This window comes from Balaenoptera musculus, chromosome 16 (assembly GCF_009873245.2).
Source record: "Balaenoptera musculus isolate JJ_BM4_2016_0621 chromosome 16, mBalMus1.pri.v3, whole genome shotgun sequence".
NCBI classification, from domain to species: domain Eukaryota; kingdom Metazoa; phylum Chordata; class Mammalia; order Artiodactyla; family Balaenopteridae; genus Balaenoptera; species Balaenoptera musculus.
The window spans coordinates 83482113-83501157 of NC_045800.1; the positions used below are offsets into that span (position 1 = coordinate 83482113).

Sequence of the window (19045 nt, forward strand, 5' to 3'; positions counted from 1 at the left end):
CTGTCTCTAATCTGGTTATAACATCTGTCATTTTTATTCTTCCTCCAAAGGGTAGAGCCTGCTTCTCTCTCTCTTTTCTCTCCCTCTCTGAGGTGTGAATCATGTTTATTTTCGCCTCAGAGCTGATGGACAGTTTCTGAGCGATAATCCCGTTCTCCACTCTGCTATTTCCGTTTAGAACGACCCTCGCGTTCACAGCCAGGCTGAAAGACGTGTTCGTTCGCATTTTGAAGTTCCCAAAGTGGACCTGGCGCTCTTCTTGGCTGCTGTCGGCACGGCTGGACGTTACCATTTACTGAGCAGGCCAGCGCGCCCTGGAGTGAACTAGTGACTCCAGAGCCCCGCCTGCTCCCCCTCGGTCAGCGCGGACGCCGCCAGGTGGATCCTGGCTTCCGGGGACGGTGACGGCCGGCGGGATCACCAGCACGGCCAAACCTCCCCGACGTCCTGCCCGGCCCGAGGGGGAGCCTCTGTACCCCTACCCCCCGCACTAGCCCGCCTCGTCGGGTGGCGTCTGAGGTGACCCTCCCCCATCAGTACTGACAAGCAGCTTTGGGGGCTGGTCGCGGAGCCCACCTCGCCGGGAGTGGGGCAGCCCGGGCAGGGCTCGATCGCGCGAGGAGGGCGCGGGGGTGAGGCGGGAGTCTCGGGAGGTGCACAAGGTTGCGCCGGGGATGGGCGCAGCGGTGGGGGTGGGCGCGGGGGGTACGGGGTAGGGGTCCACGGTGAACTGGGACGCGGGGGTGAGCACCGAAGCGCTGGGGGTCGGGTGGGTGCTAAGTGGGCGGGGCCGTAGGAGAGCCCGGGAGGTGGGGCGCCAAGGGGGCGAGGGCGTGGGGCGGGGACGCGGGGAGGGGCGGGGACGCGGGGAGGGGCGGGGCGAGGGGCGGGGGCAGCGCGGCGGGGAGGGGAAGTGGGCGGGGCGCCGCCGGGAAGGGGGCGGGCCGGGGAGCCTGGGCCCCAGGCGGCGGCGGCGGCGGCGGAGGAGGACTTGCGGGCTAGCGGTCTGGCCGAGCGGGATGAGCGGGCCCGGGGCAGCCGGCTCGGTGCGCGGGCTGCGGGTGGACGGGCTGCCCCCGCTGCCCAAGAGCCTGAGCGGGCTGCTGCACTCGGCGTCGGGCGGCGGCGCGTCGGGGGGCTGGAGGCACCTGGAGCGGCTGTACGCGCAGAAGTCGCGCATCCAGGACGAGCTGAGCCGCGGGGGCGCTGGCGGCGGCGGGGCGCGGGCCGCGGCGCTGCCCGCCAAGCCTCCCAATCTGGACGCCGCGCTGGCCCTGCTGCGCAAGGAGATGGTAAGGGAGGTCCGCGGGCTGGGGCGGGGGGTCCTTCCCCTGCCGGCTCGCCGTCCCGGGAAAGTTCGCCGGAAGTCCCCGCGACACCCGCTCGTCTCCGGCTCTTTTGCCCCAAGCGCCGGCGCCGAAAGAGGGACACTGTCCGCTCTGTGCCCGCGACTGAACCCTCGCCCTGGGAGGGTACCCCTCTCAAAAGGCAGCTTTTTGAGACCGGGCTCCCCTAGTCCGGCCCCAGCTGGCTTAGAGACCCGGGAGGCGCGGCGTGGGGCTGGCGCTTGGCCTAGGGCCGGGGGCGGCTGGTCACCCCTCCCCAGAGGGCGGCAGACCTCCCGGGTCGGGGAGCGGCCATCGCTGCGCGCGAGGGGTTGAGAGCTGTGTGCGATTGTGTTTTCCTGCCCTGAAGAGGAACAGCTTTTTGTCCTTGCGAGTGTAGACGGCAGATGGGAACAGCCCTCGCCCCTCCCCCGCGCCCGAGGCGGCGCCTGCATAATTGGATTACGGCGGAGCGGCTCCGGCCCACGGATGGCCGTGAAAGCCGCCGCTCGCCCTGACCGTGTCCGCGCGGTACGCCGACACCCCGAGCGCGCTGGAGAGGAGTGGGGCGGTGGCATCCTCGCCGTCTGGGTGAAGCCCGTGCCGGTTCTTCAGGTTGTGTCCGGGCTCCAAACAATGGGGCTTGGTTTTTCGAAGTCGTTGGGAAGTATGTTAGATGTTTGTGGACCAGGACGCACGACTTAGGGTGACGCCAGAAGCAGCTCAAGGGCAGGGATTTGGGTGGCAGGGAACCTTTCTCCAGCCTTCTCCAGGCTTAGGCCAGCCTAGAAGAGAACAGAAAAACTTCCTCCCTCTAACCCTCCTGCAGGGCCCCTGAGCACCTTCCCCTGGCCATCCTCTGTCTTTTTAGAATTTGCCCATTCCTTTTACCTAGTGCAGGTTTTCCCCCTCTCCTGGCACAGGTAAATACTTTATTAAGGAAATCTGATATATGAAAACTGCTTTTTCCCCAAGAATAAAATTGCCAAAAAATTTATAATAGGAATCCTTTAAATATGCATCGAGTGCATTAAGATATTCTTTAGAAAAATTCAATTTATGCGTTTTTTCAGGAGCATATCTGTTCTGCAAACTAAGAATTAAATCTAGAAAAACAGCCTTAACACCTTTTAATCAATTAGATATCGTCTTCCCACTCTGGCTGCCACTGAAGTGATTTCCAGTTCTCTCCGAAAAGATTTTTCTAAGCTTCTTACAGAATGACTTAAATTCCAAGCCAACTGTTTTAAATTTATTAATAAACATTAATCGACACCAGCATTGCACAACTGGTAAGCTGTGTTTTAATTAGATAAATCTACACCGAGTATGTTTACAGCCTGAACTTGGATGCAGCATAAATATGGGGGTGAAATAGGAAGACCCATTCTGGTTAAGTTACCAGAACAGAGACAGGAAAACCTCAGAGAGGTTTTTTCCTGTTGTGAAGCTCTCTCTGCTTTGTAAAAGTGCCTTGGAGTCTCACATACTCCCAAGTGGGAGTAAACATGCCCTTCCCGAAAGTGTTTTTCTAGGTCCCTCCTGGTGCAACTGAAGTATAGGCACAGCCTTCTCATTATGCCTTGGACCAGAGCTCTCTCAAAGCCTAACTATCTGAAGCACAAGGAAAATAAACAGCCATCTTAGGTCTGTCTGATATTTAGCTGAGATAAAGACAAAATATGGCTACAGGCCTTGACAGGTCCCTTCCAAGAAATGTCACAAGGTCTTTCGAAGTACTCTGGTTTTTTGGCTTTTTGAGATTTACTAACCTAGGGCAGTGGGGTCTGAGTGGTCACCTCAAACTGAGGTTCCCACTGGGGGGCCTTGCAAGATCAGAATGGAGAGTTCATGCCTGAATTACCTGCCTAGTAGTTTATGTTGATCTATTGACTCTGAAGGCCTGAGGTCAGATCTGTGTCAAGGGACCTAACTAGAAGTCCTGGCAGAATGAAATTAGTTCCTTTTGAAACAGTCCTGTGCCAGCACAGAAAGAGGGCCAGCTTCCAGCAGCAGTAGTGCGGAAGGCCTCAGAAGGTGGCTGCATTTTAAGAAGAGAGAGGGTGATAGGAGCCTAGCAGCACAGCCGGCCCGAAGGGCGCTCCCATTGGAATAGCGCAGGAGTGGACATTGCAGCTGCGAGGGCCCGGGGGCCGGGGCAAGGTGGGTTGCGGAAAGCCTCAGGTAGCAAAGGCACGGGTTAAGCAGGAGAGCTGGCTTTGAAGCGTTGATGTGATAGCAGGGTGCTGAGGAGGGAGAGCTGGGCCTGGCAGATGCTAGAGGTATGGTCGGGGCAGGTGAGAGCTTCCGGCAGCATGGGGACCCGGGAATGGGAAACAAGAATCAAATGGGAGCTACTTCTCTGAAGCAGAATCTGCAGGAATTGCTGATACAATGTTAGGAGTCAGGGATAGTGATGCTGAGGGACCAGAGATGACTTAAGTGTTTTAATGGAAAGTGCAGCTAAACAAAACAATGAAAAATTACAGTCCTAGCACCTGGAGATAATCACTGTTAATATCTGGGTATATCTCCCGATAGGCACGATGTAAGTGCTTTCCTTACATCGTCTTATTTGAATTTTATAACTTCTCCACAAGATAGGTACTGAAAGTCTCTATTTTTAAAAATATGACTCAGAATTTAAGTAACTCACCTAAGGGGGACAAACTCAACCAGATGTGTCCGGCTCCAAGACCCTGTTTAATCACTGCATTTTACTGCTTTTGGGGGGCACATATTACAAATATTTTCTAGGTCAATGTATACTATAATGTCTTCTCTCACTGCATAGTGTGCCATTATATGGCAGTCATAACCTTGATAATCCATCATTGGGAAAGTGGGGTTCATCACAGCACTAGGGGAGTCAGGCGGAGTGGCTGCTTATGGGGGAAGGTGGTTTGCCATTACATCAGCGGAAAGAGTATGTTAAACATTTCAGAATGTGGAGCTGGAGGCTGGCAGAGTCTGGCCTGGAGATAACTGATGGATGGACGGTGAGGGCAGAACCTGGGGAAGCTGGTGTCCAGGGGCGCCCGTGTGGGCAGAGGTTCTGTCCCATGACTGGCGACGCCCTGCTCTGCTCTGAGGGTGCTGGTTTCCTGTCCTCGTAACAGGGTAACTCTGAAATTCTGTGCTCCTGTGAGTTCCCTTCCCCTCCCCTAGCGAGCTCATTTGGAGAGCCGCGAGGGTCACACAGATGCTTATTGCTCTTTAGACCTGAAAAAGTCCTTTAAAACAAGAAGCTGAGGTTGTTGTTTGTTTGTTTGTTTTCCAACATCAGAGAATATTTTTGGATCATATTCAACAGATGTTGACCAGGTGTCTGCTAGTTATAAAGTGTTGTGGAGGATACAGAGGTGAATAGGAATTATCTAGGTGTTAAGGAGCTTATAACATCTGGTAGAGGTGGACCTCTTTGCAGCAATATGATTGCTGTAGTTTAGACCACTGGTCATTTTTTCATGTCTGAAGACTCTGTATTAGTAATAGAGACTCAGTTTGAACCAACTCTTGCAAAAGGAGAACCTTGTAGGGCTGCGTGTGTACAGAGACAGACTAGAACCAGGGTTGATGGGGAACCCAGGAAAGCCACTGTATTCTTCTTTCCCCTCGTTTTTATGTAAAAAAAATTTTCCCCTACATTTTGGAATGTGGTTGCCAACAGTGTCCACACTCCCAGTTTCAGCCATGCTTCTTTGTTTCAAAATATTTATTTATTTATTTATTTGGTTGCGCCGGGTCTTAGTTGCAGATACAGGGCTCCTTAGTTGCGGCTCGCCGGCTCCTTAGTTGTGGCACATGGACTCCTTAGTTGTGGCATGCAAACTCTTAGTTGTGGCATGCATGCTGGAATCTAGTTCCCCGTCCAGGGATCGAACCCGGCCCCCCTGCACTGGGAGCACAGAGTCTTATCCACTGCACCACCAGGGAAGTCCCTCAGCCACGCTTCTTACTGCCACTTTGAAAATACTGTGTGGAAGGATGCCAGTGGGTCCAGCTTGGCGGGGTCTGGCCAGCCTGGGCCAGCTATCGGTGACCGAGGGCAGGATGGTATTTTACTAAGATGGTATGACCATGTGGATGGGGTTCGGGGCTGGGCATCCCTCAAAGAAAGAACAATTTGCAGAAATGGAGCAGGGGGCAGCTGTTGGACAGCCAAAATACTAGATGTCTACCGCAGACCTTTTTCTGGATAAGAATACTTTGTCCTCAAGGGCCCCATAGTTTAAAAGATTTTCATCTGCCACGCTGACAGGCTAGCTTGGCTCAGAAGATCTTGGTTGGCGTTTCAAATCCTTGCGTGTGGTTGAAGGACACAGGTGACTCTCAGGGTCCCCAGGGACCTGGCACACACCTTTCCTTGCACGGTTCGTCAGAGACCACTGGCCAGCAGCCCTGTGGGGTTAGCCCGTCAAGCTTAGGTCCTCAAAAACGTCCCATGGAAGCGGAGAGACACAACGAGAGCCTCAGCCGTGGGGCTGGGAGATGGCCGTGTCTCTCCTCAGAGACATGGGGTCCGTGTCTTCTTGGGTTCCGCTCCTCAAACCAGCAGCACGTTCTAGTAGCTTTGAAGACTCTTTGCCTCATTTTTTTCTTTTTTTCTTCAAAGTGTCCAACAGTTGCTTTGGCCACCCACTTGTGCGTGAGTGGGAGGAAGTCACCTGCACAGAACTTTCGAGTTCCAGAACTGCAATGGTTTGGGTGAAGAATTTGATCTGAGAAAAAGGATTTGATTCCTGAGAGCAGCAACACTTATCTTTCCCGCACTTCAGTTGAGACAACAGCTAAAGGCCTAACGAGCTTGTCCAGTGAACTGTATTCTAGGAGACAGGCATGAGCTTGAATAGTCCAAATCCCCGCAGAGTTCAGTCCTCATCCTACACACGAAACTAGGGTCTCAGGAGGTTTGAGTCTTTAAATGGGTTTCTGGTTGGAGGTCCAATCTCGAGCCAGGCCTGCGAAATGCCATCTGGAATAAGCGCATTAGCTCCCAATGCAGCGTTCTTGATTGACCTTGGTCAGAGGAGACTGGGGATGGCCGCTGGCCTTTAGTATTGTCTTTGTGTTTCCACTGGTCTTCTCACCAGTATGGCTTATCTTGGTGTTCCCCAAATGGACCAGCAGCCCCAGAGTCCCCTGTGGTGCTTGCTAAAAATGCAGATTCCTGGGCCCCTTCCTATACCAACAGAATCAGAATGGGGGAGAGGCAGAATCTGCATTTTTAACAAGCTCTTTGAGAGCTGGGAAGCTCATGAGCCAGACATCAAGAGCTTGAATCCTGTTATTAAATTATGTGATATAACTTGGGCAAGCCTCTTCATTATTTTAGGCTACAGGTCCCTTATTGGGAAAATGAGATTAAATGCCATAAAGGATCCGTTTGGCAATAGTAGTATAATTCTTTTCCCCTCATGTTTTTGTGGGTCATTATGGTGCCTGTAGAAGACGTTTGCTCTGTCATAGAATAACGTGGGCACGGGGGCAGGTCCTCCCTAATGCGGTGTGCTTAGTGCCCCTGAGGACCCTTGCACAGCTATACCTGCTTGTTGCAGAACCACTTAACGCAAAAGACTGGGAGCAGAAAAGGAAGAAGGGTGTAAGTTTGCTATTCTCGGACTTCGTTCATCAGAAATTTGGCTGTTACAATAGTTCTTAAAGATTTTAGGCCATTCTTACCATGTGTAATACCTGTCTCCATCCCAGTATCCACGCAATAAAAGCAAAAGCTAAAAGTCTATATGATAGTTCGTGCGTGTGAAAGCAGACTTGTGTCTATGGGGTCATTGGCCTGGTTTCATTCCCTTTCAAGGTTATCTCTAAGTGAGATGATACTTATAGTCTTAAGATTTGAAGATGTGAAGGATTGAAAGATTTTTTCGTACCACTTTCAACTTTTATCTATTACTGTACCTCCCTGTAGAGACTATAAATTCACATTTTTCCTGACTCATAAGTCTCTCACGAATAGCGCTGCCCTTCTGCTTTTTCTCCCCCTTTTGGTTAAAGGCATTCATCTGTTAAGTGTGGCTCTAAAAGTACCCCAGTTGTTGGCACTTTGGGTACCTCTTCGTTTACAGAGCCAGTGCCCAGGCCTTTCTGCACCCTGCAGGCCATCAGCGTTCCCCGCTCTGGGCCCGGGCCTGACGTTGCTGGAGATCTTCGAGGCCACGTGGGCAAGGGTGTTCAGAGAGGGCTCAGGAAGAGGACCACGGCCCTCAGGCAGTTTCTCCCACCCAGCAGCAGTCAGAAGCTGTGCAGTTTTGCTCCTGCAGTGCCTGCCTCAACACTACAGGGACTTCAGAACCCAATTTGAGAAGCTAAATTTTTCACGATACTGGGTAAGAAACCTTACGGACAGATCACAGAGTCCCTGAGCAGGAAACCAGCCCTGAGACTGGCCAGGTCAGATATTTGCCCCCTCTTGCCCAGTGCTATTCTCCAGAGCCCTGGCCTCCTGTTCATCTCACTCCTTGCCCACGTTCTCCAGATGTTTCCAAGTGATAAGTAGGCAGGGCTCACAAAGGCTGCTCCTTCTTTCCTGTGGCTCATTCCCCCACAGACATAACAGAGATGTTCATTCTCCCCCAAGAGACAAACCCTTAGCCTTCCTTGTGGATCTACAGAAATTCGTTAAGAGAGGTGGCCTTCTCAGTTTTTATGAGCGCTCTCTGTTCACTTCCTTGATTGGCCCTAAAGAGCCATGGGCTGGCCTCGTTTTGCAGGTCAGAGAATCCTGTCTTCAAGTATTCGGGGAGGGAGGTGCTGTCCTTGACTGGAGAAGTGGAGTGGGGGGTTGTGTCCTCTGATCGGCGCTCTCTAGGGGAGGGGTAACGTCTGTGGGATGCCAGGCCTGTCCCAGCCTGGGGAGGCGGGGCTGAGGAAGGTTACCAAAATACATATGGAGACTAGAAACTTGGAAGGAGGGTGTTTGGTGTATTCTTAGGTTGTCAGCTGTACTTAGGATCGGCAATAAAATAGCCAAGTTCATGCAGGTAAAGAGAACCGGCAAGGTGTTTAGAATCCCTTGTAACCACAGATATGCAAATTAAAACAATAAGGTATCATGTTTTACCTAAAAGATTAGCAAAGATTGAAGAGAATGGTCATAGTGATGGTGTGGGTTTGGGCACCGTAAGCACCGTAAAGCACCGTAAAACAGAACGGACACCAACCACTTTCTCTTGCTTTTTATGTCAGTTGTCTAGAAAACACTAGATGCTGACATGAAGTTTTCTGTATATTGTCCAAGAACTTGGTTTTCTGATTTTTAGCTTCAGGTGGTCTTCCTTAACTGCATCTGCTCTTGCAGAGAGGCAATTTCAATTAGTTGGATATCATTCAAGAAAATGACAAAATGCAAGCTAACCCTCAAGTGTGTGTTGAGTTCCAACGTGTCATTAGTAAGTCGTGTTTTTTCCTCTAGTCCCACCTGATTTTTAGCATCAACTGCATACACGTTTGCATTCATCATCTTGAGTAATGAACTTTCAGGCCTTGGACACAGATCCCTGATGAATGGTCTGCTGTTTGTGGCCCCAGGATTGGTGAAGGATTGGAAGGAAGGCATCCCATTCCCCTTCTCTGCCTTCTCCCCTGCAATTTCATTTTCATAAATTTATCTTACAGAAATAGTCACACAAGGGAATAACAGTACTTGTACAAGAATATCTTTTGCAGTGATATATAGTAGTATTCTATAATAATAATATATAACAGTGATAGAATACTGTATAGTTGTTGAAAAGAATATGGTAAGTAAGTAAATAAACATAGGTGTTCAAGGTATGGAAAAGTAAGTTACAAAACAGCACATGTATACATTTGTGTATGCATGGTGTCTTGAGGGACACATGCTAAACAGCTAAAAGTGGATATGTTAAGAACAGTGGTTCTTAAATTATGGTCTGAGGACATCTAGGGGTTCCCAGATCCTTTCGGGGGTCCGTAATTATGTGGTGGTCACATTGACAAATGTGATTTTCCAAAATAGTACCTAAGAAAATGTATCAATATTTCGAGGAGCTAAATAATTCAGTGAATCATTTTTCCACATTTTTCGCACAACCAACGCTTGACACGTGGTTAAAAGATCCATTCAGAGTGCGAGACTGGTGGGTTTTAATGAAACAGTATGAAAAGCTCATTGGCATAGTTTCAAATTCCACACTGGAGCCACCTTAAGGATAGTGTCAAAGAAGAATAGCCACAATTACCTGAAAGGTGATTAAAATACTCCTCTTTTTCCCAATTACATATCTGTGTGAGGCCAGGTTTATTTCAACCAAAAAAAGCATGTTACAAGGATCAAGTACAGAGCAGATAAGCCAGAGATTAAAAAGATTTACAAAATCTCATTTATAAAAATGTTATTTATATTAACAATGGGTCTAGTGTTTTTGAATGGATTAATATTAAAGTTTCTCAGTTTCAATTTCCAATAAGATAACTATTGATAGGTATACCCCACATAAACAAGAGATCTTGGGGACCCTCAATAATTTTAAGAGTATAAAGGGGTCCCAAGACCAAAACATTTGAAGATTGCTGCTTTAGAACATGAAATTACGGAAGACTCTGTATAATTATGAGCCATTGACTTTTTAATAGTTAGAATATTTTATTTTTGTAATCGGGAAAGTTAAGGAATGTACAAGGACGTTTCTTAAAGACAACGGTTGATCGCTTTTCTTCATCTTTACCTAGGACACAACGAGAGGAAATGGGCTTCACTGGTACTGTCATTACTTTAGGTTAGAGATGAGCAAGAATCTCTTCATGAGAACTGCTGAGTTGCAGAATGGGCTCCATCCATCAGTGCAGATGCCTTCCGGTGTAAGCAGAAAACTCCACTCAAACTGCCCTTCCTGGTCGAGGAGTTTATGGGAGAGTGTAGAGTGGGCCGAGCTTTGGGTCTGGCTTAATCCCTGGCGAGGCCACGCACCTGGTCTGTTTGCAGTCTCTGAGTCACCAGGGCTCTTCCGAGGCGGTCCTCAGCTCAGTGGGGCTGCAGTGTTAACAGGAGACGAGGCTGACTGATGTGCGTCCCCCTGGGGAGGAGCCGTGGGACGGATGGAAGCCTGCTTAGGGAGCCCAGAATCACAGCATGCCGTGGAGCTCGGTGTCCTGCAGGGGCAGCTCTCTCCAGCTCCGGCTGCTGAGTTCATAGCTTTTTCTCTATTAGATCAACACCAATGAAGCTGTTCTCTTTGGCTTTCCTTTTCTAAACAGTATGCAGGTCAGCGTCCTTCTGTCAACACATCCTTTATTCAGAAATCAGGTTATGATCCCTTAGTCACTGCTTTATTGCATTCCAGTCCTGTGGATGCACACTAGACACTCTCATTAAACCGGGGGCATTTACCAAGTCTTGTCCGAAATAAATTTACAAGCTGTTCATTGGATATGCTTACTCATTCATTACGTTTTCAGAAGATAACTTTAAAAATTCTCTTGTTATGAATTAATACATATTCACAGTAGAAAATCAGGAAAATTCAGAAAAGCCCCAAATAAAAGGCACTTGTGATCTCAGCAACTTGCTGCACTGCAGCTGACGTGGCGGCATCTCCCAGTGTTGTCTGTGCAGGCAGGGCAAGCTGATGGTCTGGCATGGACGCTGGGGTCCTACCACCTGCTTGCAGCCCCCTGCTGTTAGGGAAAGGCCTACATCTTTCAGGGCTTCAGTTTCCTCATCGTAACAGAATCCACACCTACCTCACAGAACAAGGATGAGGATTACCTATTTGTGTACAGCTGAGATTTTCTACTCCACGGTCCTCAGAAATGAACTGGTTAGCTGGTTAAAAGTTACGTGAGGGATTTCCCTGGTGGCGCAGTGGTTAAGAATCCACCTGCCAATGCGGGGGACACGGGTTCGAGCCCTGGTCCAGGAAGATCCCACATGCCACGGAGCAACTAAGCCCGTGTGCCACAACTACTGAGCCTGTGCTCTAGAGCCCACGAGCCACAACTACTGAGCCTACGTGCCACAACTACTGAAGCCCGCGCGCCTAGAGCCCGTGCTCCGTAACAAGAGAAGACACCGCAATGAGAAGCCCGCGCACCACAACCAAGAGTAGCCCCCGCTCGCCGCAACTAGAGAAAAGACCACGCGCAGCAATGAAGACCCAACGCAGCCAAAAAAAAAAAAAAAAAAAAGTTATGTGATGTTTTAAGGCTTTTGGTAGACATTGCCAGTGAGTCCTCCAGAAAGGTTTTACAAGCATGCAGCCCTATTATTACTAGTTTTTAAAATTAGGAGTAACATGCTTGTTGGAAAAACAAATTAGGCAGTACAGAAGACCGTGAACATCCAGCCGCACTTTCCAGAAGTAAATTCTGCTAACGGACATTTTCTCTTCTAGTCAAAAGCTTGCACATGTGTGTACATAGATGTATAAAGTGAGGTCCTACTAAACATACTATTCCGTACCTTGAACTTCCGTGCCTAATGGTGTGTGTTGGTCAGTGTCCTACTCTAGTACTTAGAGAGCTTCTCTGTCTTTTAAATGACTACCTGGTTTTTATTGTATGACTATAACATAATTTCTTAAGTCAAGTTTCTATCATCCATTATGTTCCGAACTAAACTTTCACCTGACAGACTTTTTCTGCATCTGTCCCCGTATTTTGGGGCCCCCTGTACTGTAGTTCCTGATTCTACAGCTTAACTTTGGATCCATACATCCCTCGCCCCACGTGAGGTGGGGTGTTTTTCATCTTAGGCTGAGGAATCACAGCGATAGGAGATAGTGGATTGGCAGGGGAGAGAGCTCATTGCCCATGCTGGCACCAGATCTGCTTCCCCCGCCCCTGGGCCCAGGCTCCTATACGGAGCTGGGCACAAATAAGGCCATTTCCTTGTATGTTTGTCTTGTTTTCTCCTCACTGCTGTGTTTGGGAAGAAGTTGCACCGGTGAATTACCCCAAATTTTGTTTTTAGTTACTTAAATAAAACAGACTATTTTTCTTAAGTGTATTTTTTACTTCTGAGAAAATCTTAAAATTTTTCATGATGCTTTGTTTTCAATCAACATAAATCTCCCATGAAAGTCTTCTTTCAACTTCTAGGTCTTGTACCCTAATGGTAATGTTTCTATTATAATCTGAAAGTCAGGAAGAACTTCCTCCTCAACACCACCTTCCAAAGATATCCAGAGGCTGGGTGACCCCAGACCCAGCTGGGAGCCACCACCCTTTCTGAGGTGTATTCATGGGGCCAGCCCACCGTGAACTCTTGAAACTGTCGCGAGCGAGGGTGGTTCAGGATTGTCCGGCCCCGTCGTTGGAGATGTTGCGGATTGGTGAGCCACCTGTGTGTGCAGCAGGCCACGTGCAGGGAGCTCTGCTCGTGGGAAGAGTTCAGGAAGGAGGCAGGAAGCCTGAACAGAGAGGAAGGAATCACGCTAGCGGTTTAAAGAGATGGAAGCGAGTGGCTTGTTCTGAATCGTCTCAGAGGTCTAGAACAAGGGGCTGCAAATTGCAGGGTCTTAGAATTCTGTGTTTTTCTACAACGAGCCTGTCTGAATTTTTCAAGTGCACTTTCAAATAAGAGCTGCATTTTCTGAATCCAGCTGTGAATCAGGAGAGCAGCTGTCCTTTAGGGGCACGTGGGAACATGTCAGTAAGGTGACAGGCTTCTGCTTGCAGGGTGTGGACAGTGGCGAGGGTTAGTGGGCTTGCTGAGGGCATGTTCCCCTGCCTAGCCCGCCCCCCTCCCCGCCTCACTTTCTTCTGGAAGAATGAGAAGTTCTTGTTCATGGGTGATTTCATCATGTCCTAAAACATAATTGCAGTTGAGTTCTCTTGGCCTCAATGTTGAGAGCCTGCTTTCTGGCCTGTCATGAGTTTGTCTTCCAGCTGCAGATGGCTGGCTCTGTATTGAGCGCTCGGGAAGGAACCTTGGTTTTGTGCCTTCTCCTGTCAGGCAAGAGGTGAGTGCTTTTTTGATGATGTGGCGAGAACCACGTGGTCTGTGGCTTTCCTCAGGGGGCACCTTGGTTTGGAGCCAGGGGCCTGCAGATCCTAGTGCGACCCACTGCCAGGACGCTGCCAGGCGTCCTCTGGGAGGGCATCGAGGTCCCCACAGCGAGGCGCTTTCCCTCAGGCAACCAGTATCCGAGTTTCCTCTGCAAGGTTCTGCGCTGGGTGCTGAGGGACCCAAAGGGGAGATGGGTCCCTGCCTCCTGGGCTCCTCCTACAGTAGGAGAAGGAAGACCGTGTGTGTACCCGTAGCATAAGGTAGAGAGTGATAAATGCCATGAGACAGGCAGAGAAGGCAAGGGAAAGCGAGGAGCACGGGTGGCTGAGCCCATCCAGGTCTGAAGAGTGGAGGAGACCCTGGAGCTGGGCTTCAACAGATGTAGCTGGAGACGGCCAGGGGACACTCGGGGTGAAGGGGCCTCAACCTGAACAGTGCGTGAGGCGCAGGGGAGCATAGTTTCAGACCAGATTAGGGCATGCTGCCTAGGGGTTTTCAATTTACGTCTAGAAAATTCAAGTGCAAACGTTTAAACAAGCACAGCTGGGGGAGAGGGGTCCTGGCTAGGAAGCTCGGTTGTCCCTAGCTTCCTGTCTACTTAGCCCATGTCCTCCTAGCTAATCTGGGGGATTGCTGGTGAATCAGAGGAAGTGGAATCTAGCGCCCGAAGAAGGAGGTCCCGAGAAGCTGGGTGGGGTGTGGGCGTGTGCGTGCACGTGTGTTGCTTTTAAATCCCTGTAATCCTGTTCAGTTAGTCCAAACGCTTGGCATCTGTTGGCTTGTGTAACAGGCATGTACAGGGCTGCGCTGTATTCCTAGGCTGGTCAGACTTGGTTTCTAGGCCAGCTTTCTGCCCGATGACAAGGCAGCTTTGTGAGTCACTGGCTGCCGCGGTGCAGAAAGGTCCAGGTCATGATCCGACTCCCAGCCTAGTGTGTCTCCCACGTAGGCCTGGGAATGCCTTGGAGGACCTCGGCACCTAAAGAGAATAGCCTGGAACCTCGCTTCGGGGGTGGCACGGCATCGTGGGAAGTCGGGGCCTCTGCAGCCTGTCAGGGGTTGTAGAGCCTAGTTTTCTGCATTCACCTGTGCCCCCTGCATTCCAGTGGCCCAGCAGGGTGACAGACCTGGGCCAGTCGCATGTCACTCCCTGCTACTTCTGTCTTTTTCCCTTACAGTTTTGGGATTCCCCCAACCCTACTGGTATCAGAGTGACCCAGTGGAAGCATCTCCAGGATTCCGGATGAATGTCTACTGCGACTTTCAGAGCAAATATTGGTGGTACTCTGTGGAAGGCGTGACTTCCTTTATTAAAGTTTATGTTCCCTGTATAAAATCCTAGAGAAGGTTGGGGCCATGTGAATTTGCCAAGTCTGAACCTTGTGGCTTGGTTGTTGTATTCAGATCCGGATACCGTGGAGGAGGCTTGGAAAGTCCAGAGGAAAGAACTAGATGATTAATAGAACAGAGAGTCATCACGAATAGTGGAAGGACTGAGGATATTAGCTCGGAGAAGGCAAGTGGTTTAGAGGGTGAAGGTGGTGGAAAGAGATTATCCTCAAATATTTAAAAGGTGGTGAAGAAAGAGAGTAACTCAATTTGTATGTGCAGCGGCGACACCTAGCATCAAAGGGCTCGCAGAGTTTGACTTGGTATAAAGAATAATTACGTCGGTTTGAAATGAACGAACTGGTTTGCAAGGTCCTCTTTGTTGGGGTTTGAAGTAAGACGTGGGGGGGCCTTTCCTCCTTGAGAGTCTGCAGTTACCACTGCTTCCCACAAAGCAGGCTGGCGGGGAGAGCGTGCATCCGGTGTGGCCGCCCCGGCGACGCCGCCCACACTCCGGGCCGGGGACTCCCGCTCGGGATCAGGGTTCAGGGGGCGGAGGAGCGAGGCGGCACGCGGGCGCTGCCCCGGCCAGAGCGCCGAGGTCCCTGCCATTCCTTTCCAAGCTGAAACCCTGCAGGCCAGCAGAGTGGAAAAGAACAGCGAAGAGGGAAACAAGGGTGGCAGCAGCTGCCGCTCTTTTCAGGAGCTGAACACTTGGTCTGCGGTGCTGTCACAGCTTGGATCCGGGCCGGCGGGCGGGCGCCCGGGGCCGCGCCGCGCCCCGGATGCGGCGCCGCGCCCTGGATGCTGCGCTGCGCCCCCTGCCGGCCTGCGGTTCCGGACGCCCAGGACAGTCCCTACACGTGGCCCGGGAGAGGCAGACGGATACTCCCGTCAAGAACCCTGGTTCTTCACTAGAACTGGACTTCAGGATCATCTGCGTAATTTTAAAAACACAAATGTCAGGGACCCACTCCTCCGACATACACACGTACATGTGTGCGCACTCAGGCGCGCGCGCGCACACACACACACACACACACACACATTAGGAATAGTGATGGTGTCTTGACCCGACAGTGGGACATTGTGGCCGCCTGGTCACCTCTTGGTTTGCCTTCCCTGTTCAAGGTGTACTTTGGAGAGTAGGATGCCTTGGGGCATGTCTGTCCTTCAGGAAACGCCTTCTCCCAGGCGCTCGCCATTCGTTGAGGACTAACGAGCGGTGGTTTAAGACACAGAGCTCCAGTGTTTGCGTAGCCGCAGATTATCTGGCCCAAAGCCTCCATTTATTGACAGGTTGAGGGCAAGGGCCTCAACAAAGCCATGGGAAGTGCCGGAGCTGGGCCTGGAGGCCACGCCCCTGGCTTGTGGCGAGGTCTCTTCCTGGGAACAGCTTCTTTAGGAGTTCTAGGTGGAAGGAATTCTAGAATAATGGGAAACGCTCCAGAAAGAACAGGACCTGCCTCTCCGTCTGGGTCTTCCTGTGAACGTCTTGGCTAATATGCAAAGGCGGTGCGAGCGGCTCCGTTTCTGTGGTCTGTTCGGCTGTACTGGAGGGAGGGCTGGTGATTGGGAGTGGTTGACGGTGTGAAGAGTGACCAGGAATTTATCACCCAATCTTGTCACCAGGTGACCGCTCCTTACTGGGCCCTAGCTTCCCTTGTGTAGAAAATCTCCCTGCTGGGTAATTATAAAGACTAATTCCTCTGACACTCTCTGTGTTTTTCTGTGTACTCTTCCCCGTGCATCGTGACTGCTTTAGCCTAGAGCTTGATACACAGGAGGCATTTGATTCCTGTTTATTTAAATGGTTGATATTTCATTTGATCCTCCCAATAGATTAAGAGAAAGTATTCCATTTTGTCATCAAGCAAGGCATAGAGATGATAAATGACTTGCTCAAGGGCCGAGAAGCAGAAGGCAGGTCTTGTGGCGTCTTGTTTAGAGTGTCTCCCCTCGAGACTCCGTGAGGTTTGCCACCCAGCTGCTCTGGTCGGGGTCCCCGTCACCAGTGGCCTCAGGCCTGGGGCCTGAGTCAGAATCTGCAGGCTTAGCAAGATCCCCAAGTGGTTCTCACGCACAGGAAAGTGTAGATGCGCTGGTCCAGGCTGCATTTCTAGGTGAATTAACCCTTCTCCCTTTGGGATTGATGGGAACGATGCATCACCTGTCCTGACTGTGCTCTCTTCCCTGGGATGGGCCGCGGGGAAGGGAGGAACCTGAAGGTAAACAAATACGTGACTTTTAAATGTTCTTGGTTCCGTCATCACTTGTGAAAATAGTTCCCAGGAGAATCTGTAGCGGTCCCGGGTCTTACTAGGCTGATTCGGTGTCCGCTCTGGGGAGTGATCCCACAGCCATCTCAGGAGGAGATGTCCTCTTGGCCAGAGGAGAGGGAGTGTGACCACTTGTGAGCCTGGAGACGGAGCTGGTTGGAGGGTGGGCGCTCCAGGGGGCAGTGTGTGACACTGACCGGTGAGCCAGTGGCGGTGGCAAGGAGACTGTTGCCCCAGGGAGGAGAGACGGCCGTAGCAGGGCAGGCACACGTGGGTCTTCTCTGAATCTGATGGTGGCAAGAGGAAATGACACCCTTGAATCTTGCTGTCCAAAGTGAAGCCAGCTGGGGCTTCCAGAATGTGCAAAGCTGTTGCTCTGCAGGGCGTGCCGGGGCCCCCGCCACCCTGCGGGTGTGATCCTTCCCTGACATGTTGAGTAACGTCTGAGGCGTGGGCGTCACGTAGTTAAGGTTTTCTCCAAACCGGAAACCCGAAGCGTTCAGGTGATGCTCTGCGTCGTTTGCCACGTGGATAGAATGTGCTGGCACGGGCAGACGGCTGGCTGAGGGTACAGCTGAGATGCCACTCCAGTGCTGACTTCTCGTTTTTTACCTGCCTGCCCCTTCCCTCAAGGTTGGCCTCCGACAGCTGGACATGTCCTTGCTCTGCCAGCTGTACAGCCTCTACGAGTCCATCCAGGAATACAAGGGAGCGTGCCAGGCAGCGTCCGGCCCAGACTGCACGTACGCTCTGGAGAACGGCTTCTTCGATGAGGAGGAGGAGTATTTCCAGGAGCAGAACCCCCTGCACGACGGGAGGGAGCGAAGATCCCCGAGGGACCCCTCACTGCCCGTCTCCCCGCTCTGCAGCGGCGACTGGATCCTGGAGTCCATCTAAAGGGCCCTCTCCGCCTCCACTGCGGGCCGTCCCCGGGCCAGTGGGACCAGTGCTGCCAGTTTAGTTTGCAGGCAGGGAGATCTGCCTGGGCGTGGGGCCTCGGGCCGTTTCGGGGGCCCCTTTCTACTGAGGTGACCTGGAGGCGTTCAGCAATCTCCTCGCAGCCTGGTCCTGAGGCCCTGCGGCCAAGGATTTGTACGGAAAGCGTAATGAGAGGGTCCCTGGAGAAGACCTTCTCGGGTATTTTGTGCGAGATGAGAGGACCCGTGTGTAGCTGGCCGCTTTCTCACAGGTAGGGTTTGCCTGCAGTTTACAGTGTAAGAGAGCTAACGCTTCCCTGCTGCCCTTCCTCGGTGTGTTCGGCAGCCTTTCCTGCTGTTTCCTGAGCTCTGAAGCCACTGGGTTGAGCTTTATTTATTTGTAAGCTGCATTACTCATGGTCCAGGTGACTCAGTAAAAGCTTGTCACTGAAACAGTAAACATTTCAGGTCACACCAATCAAGAGAACTGCGTTCTCTTAACCTGTCAAAAATTTTTGTATCATTGTTTGTCCAGCAGACGTGGGAGGAAGGAAGATAGTACAAAGATACTTCAAGTGGGGAAAAACACTGGAGCAAGCTGTGTTTTGTATCACTCACGGCAAGGCGGTGAACGTTTTAGGTTTTAAAGATTCTGAATGTCAGCTACTATGTGAGAAAGCAAACTCTTCCACTCAAGATGGTCGTCACCTTAAGCCTTACTGTATTTATTAAAATCTTTTATGTACACTTTACGCTTTGTAGGTTAAAAGTGAGGATAAAATGCTAAACTGTCTGTGGTTGTGTATCGATATTATTTTGGTCTGAATTAAGAATCATCAACTTTCGTCACTTGAATGCGTTGAATCCGATCAACTACGGAAAGAAAATTGCGGTTTGTTTTCTTGCCATTAAGAATTTGAAAGAAGCTTTATTCCTCTCTTAGCTCATCCTTGGAGTTGTTTTATCAATAGACTGCGGCTTACAGTTAGGTATCAGTGCTGTTCAGTCACTGAATACTCTGGACCCCGTGCTTCTCTTCTTCCCTTTGGTGCAGTAGTTGCTTATTAGCACCTCTTTGGGAGTCAGAGAGAGGAAGTAAAACTCACCATCGTGAACCAGCATGTTGACAGCCTGTTATGTACACAACGCCATGTCAGGAATTGGGGTGATATGCAGAGAAGGAAGAGCATTCCTGCTCATTTGCTATGT

The 19045-nt window shown here is 50.9% G+C and overlaps 1 protein-coding gene across 2 annotated transcripts; it reads left to right on the forward strand.

The window, feature by feature from the left end:
• The first annotated feature begins 943 nt into the window (after positions 1–943).
• FAM89A (family with sequence similarity 89 member A) lies at positions 944–18629 on the forward strand. Of its 2 annotated transcripts, XR_005016862.1 has the most exons (3): positions 944–1292; positions 17553–18108; positions 18375–18629. XR_005016862.1 is itself a non-coding variant. In XM_036829102.1 (2 exons), exons 1-2 carry the CDS (start codon positions 1020–1022, stop codon positions 17814–17816), a joined length of 537 nt encoding a protein of 178 aa, XP_036684997.1. In that variant the 5' UTR covers positions 944–1019; the 3' UTR covers positions 17817–18629. The 2 variants fall into 2 exon arrangements, 1 of the variants encoding a protein (XP_036684997.1); XM_036829102.1 differs by having other exon boundaries at positions 17553–18629.
• Positions 18630–19045: the final 416 nt, after the last annotated feature.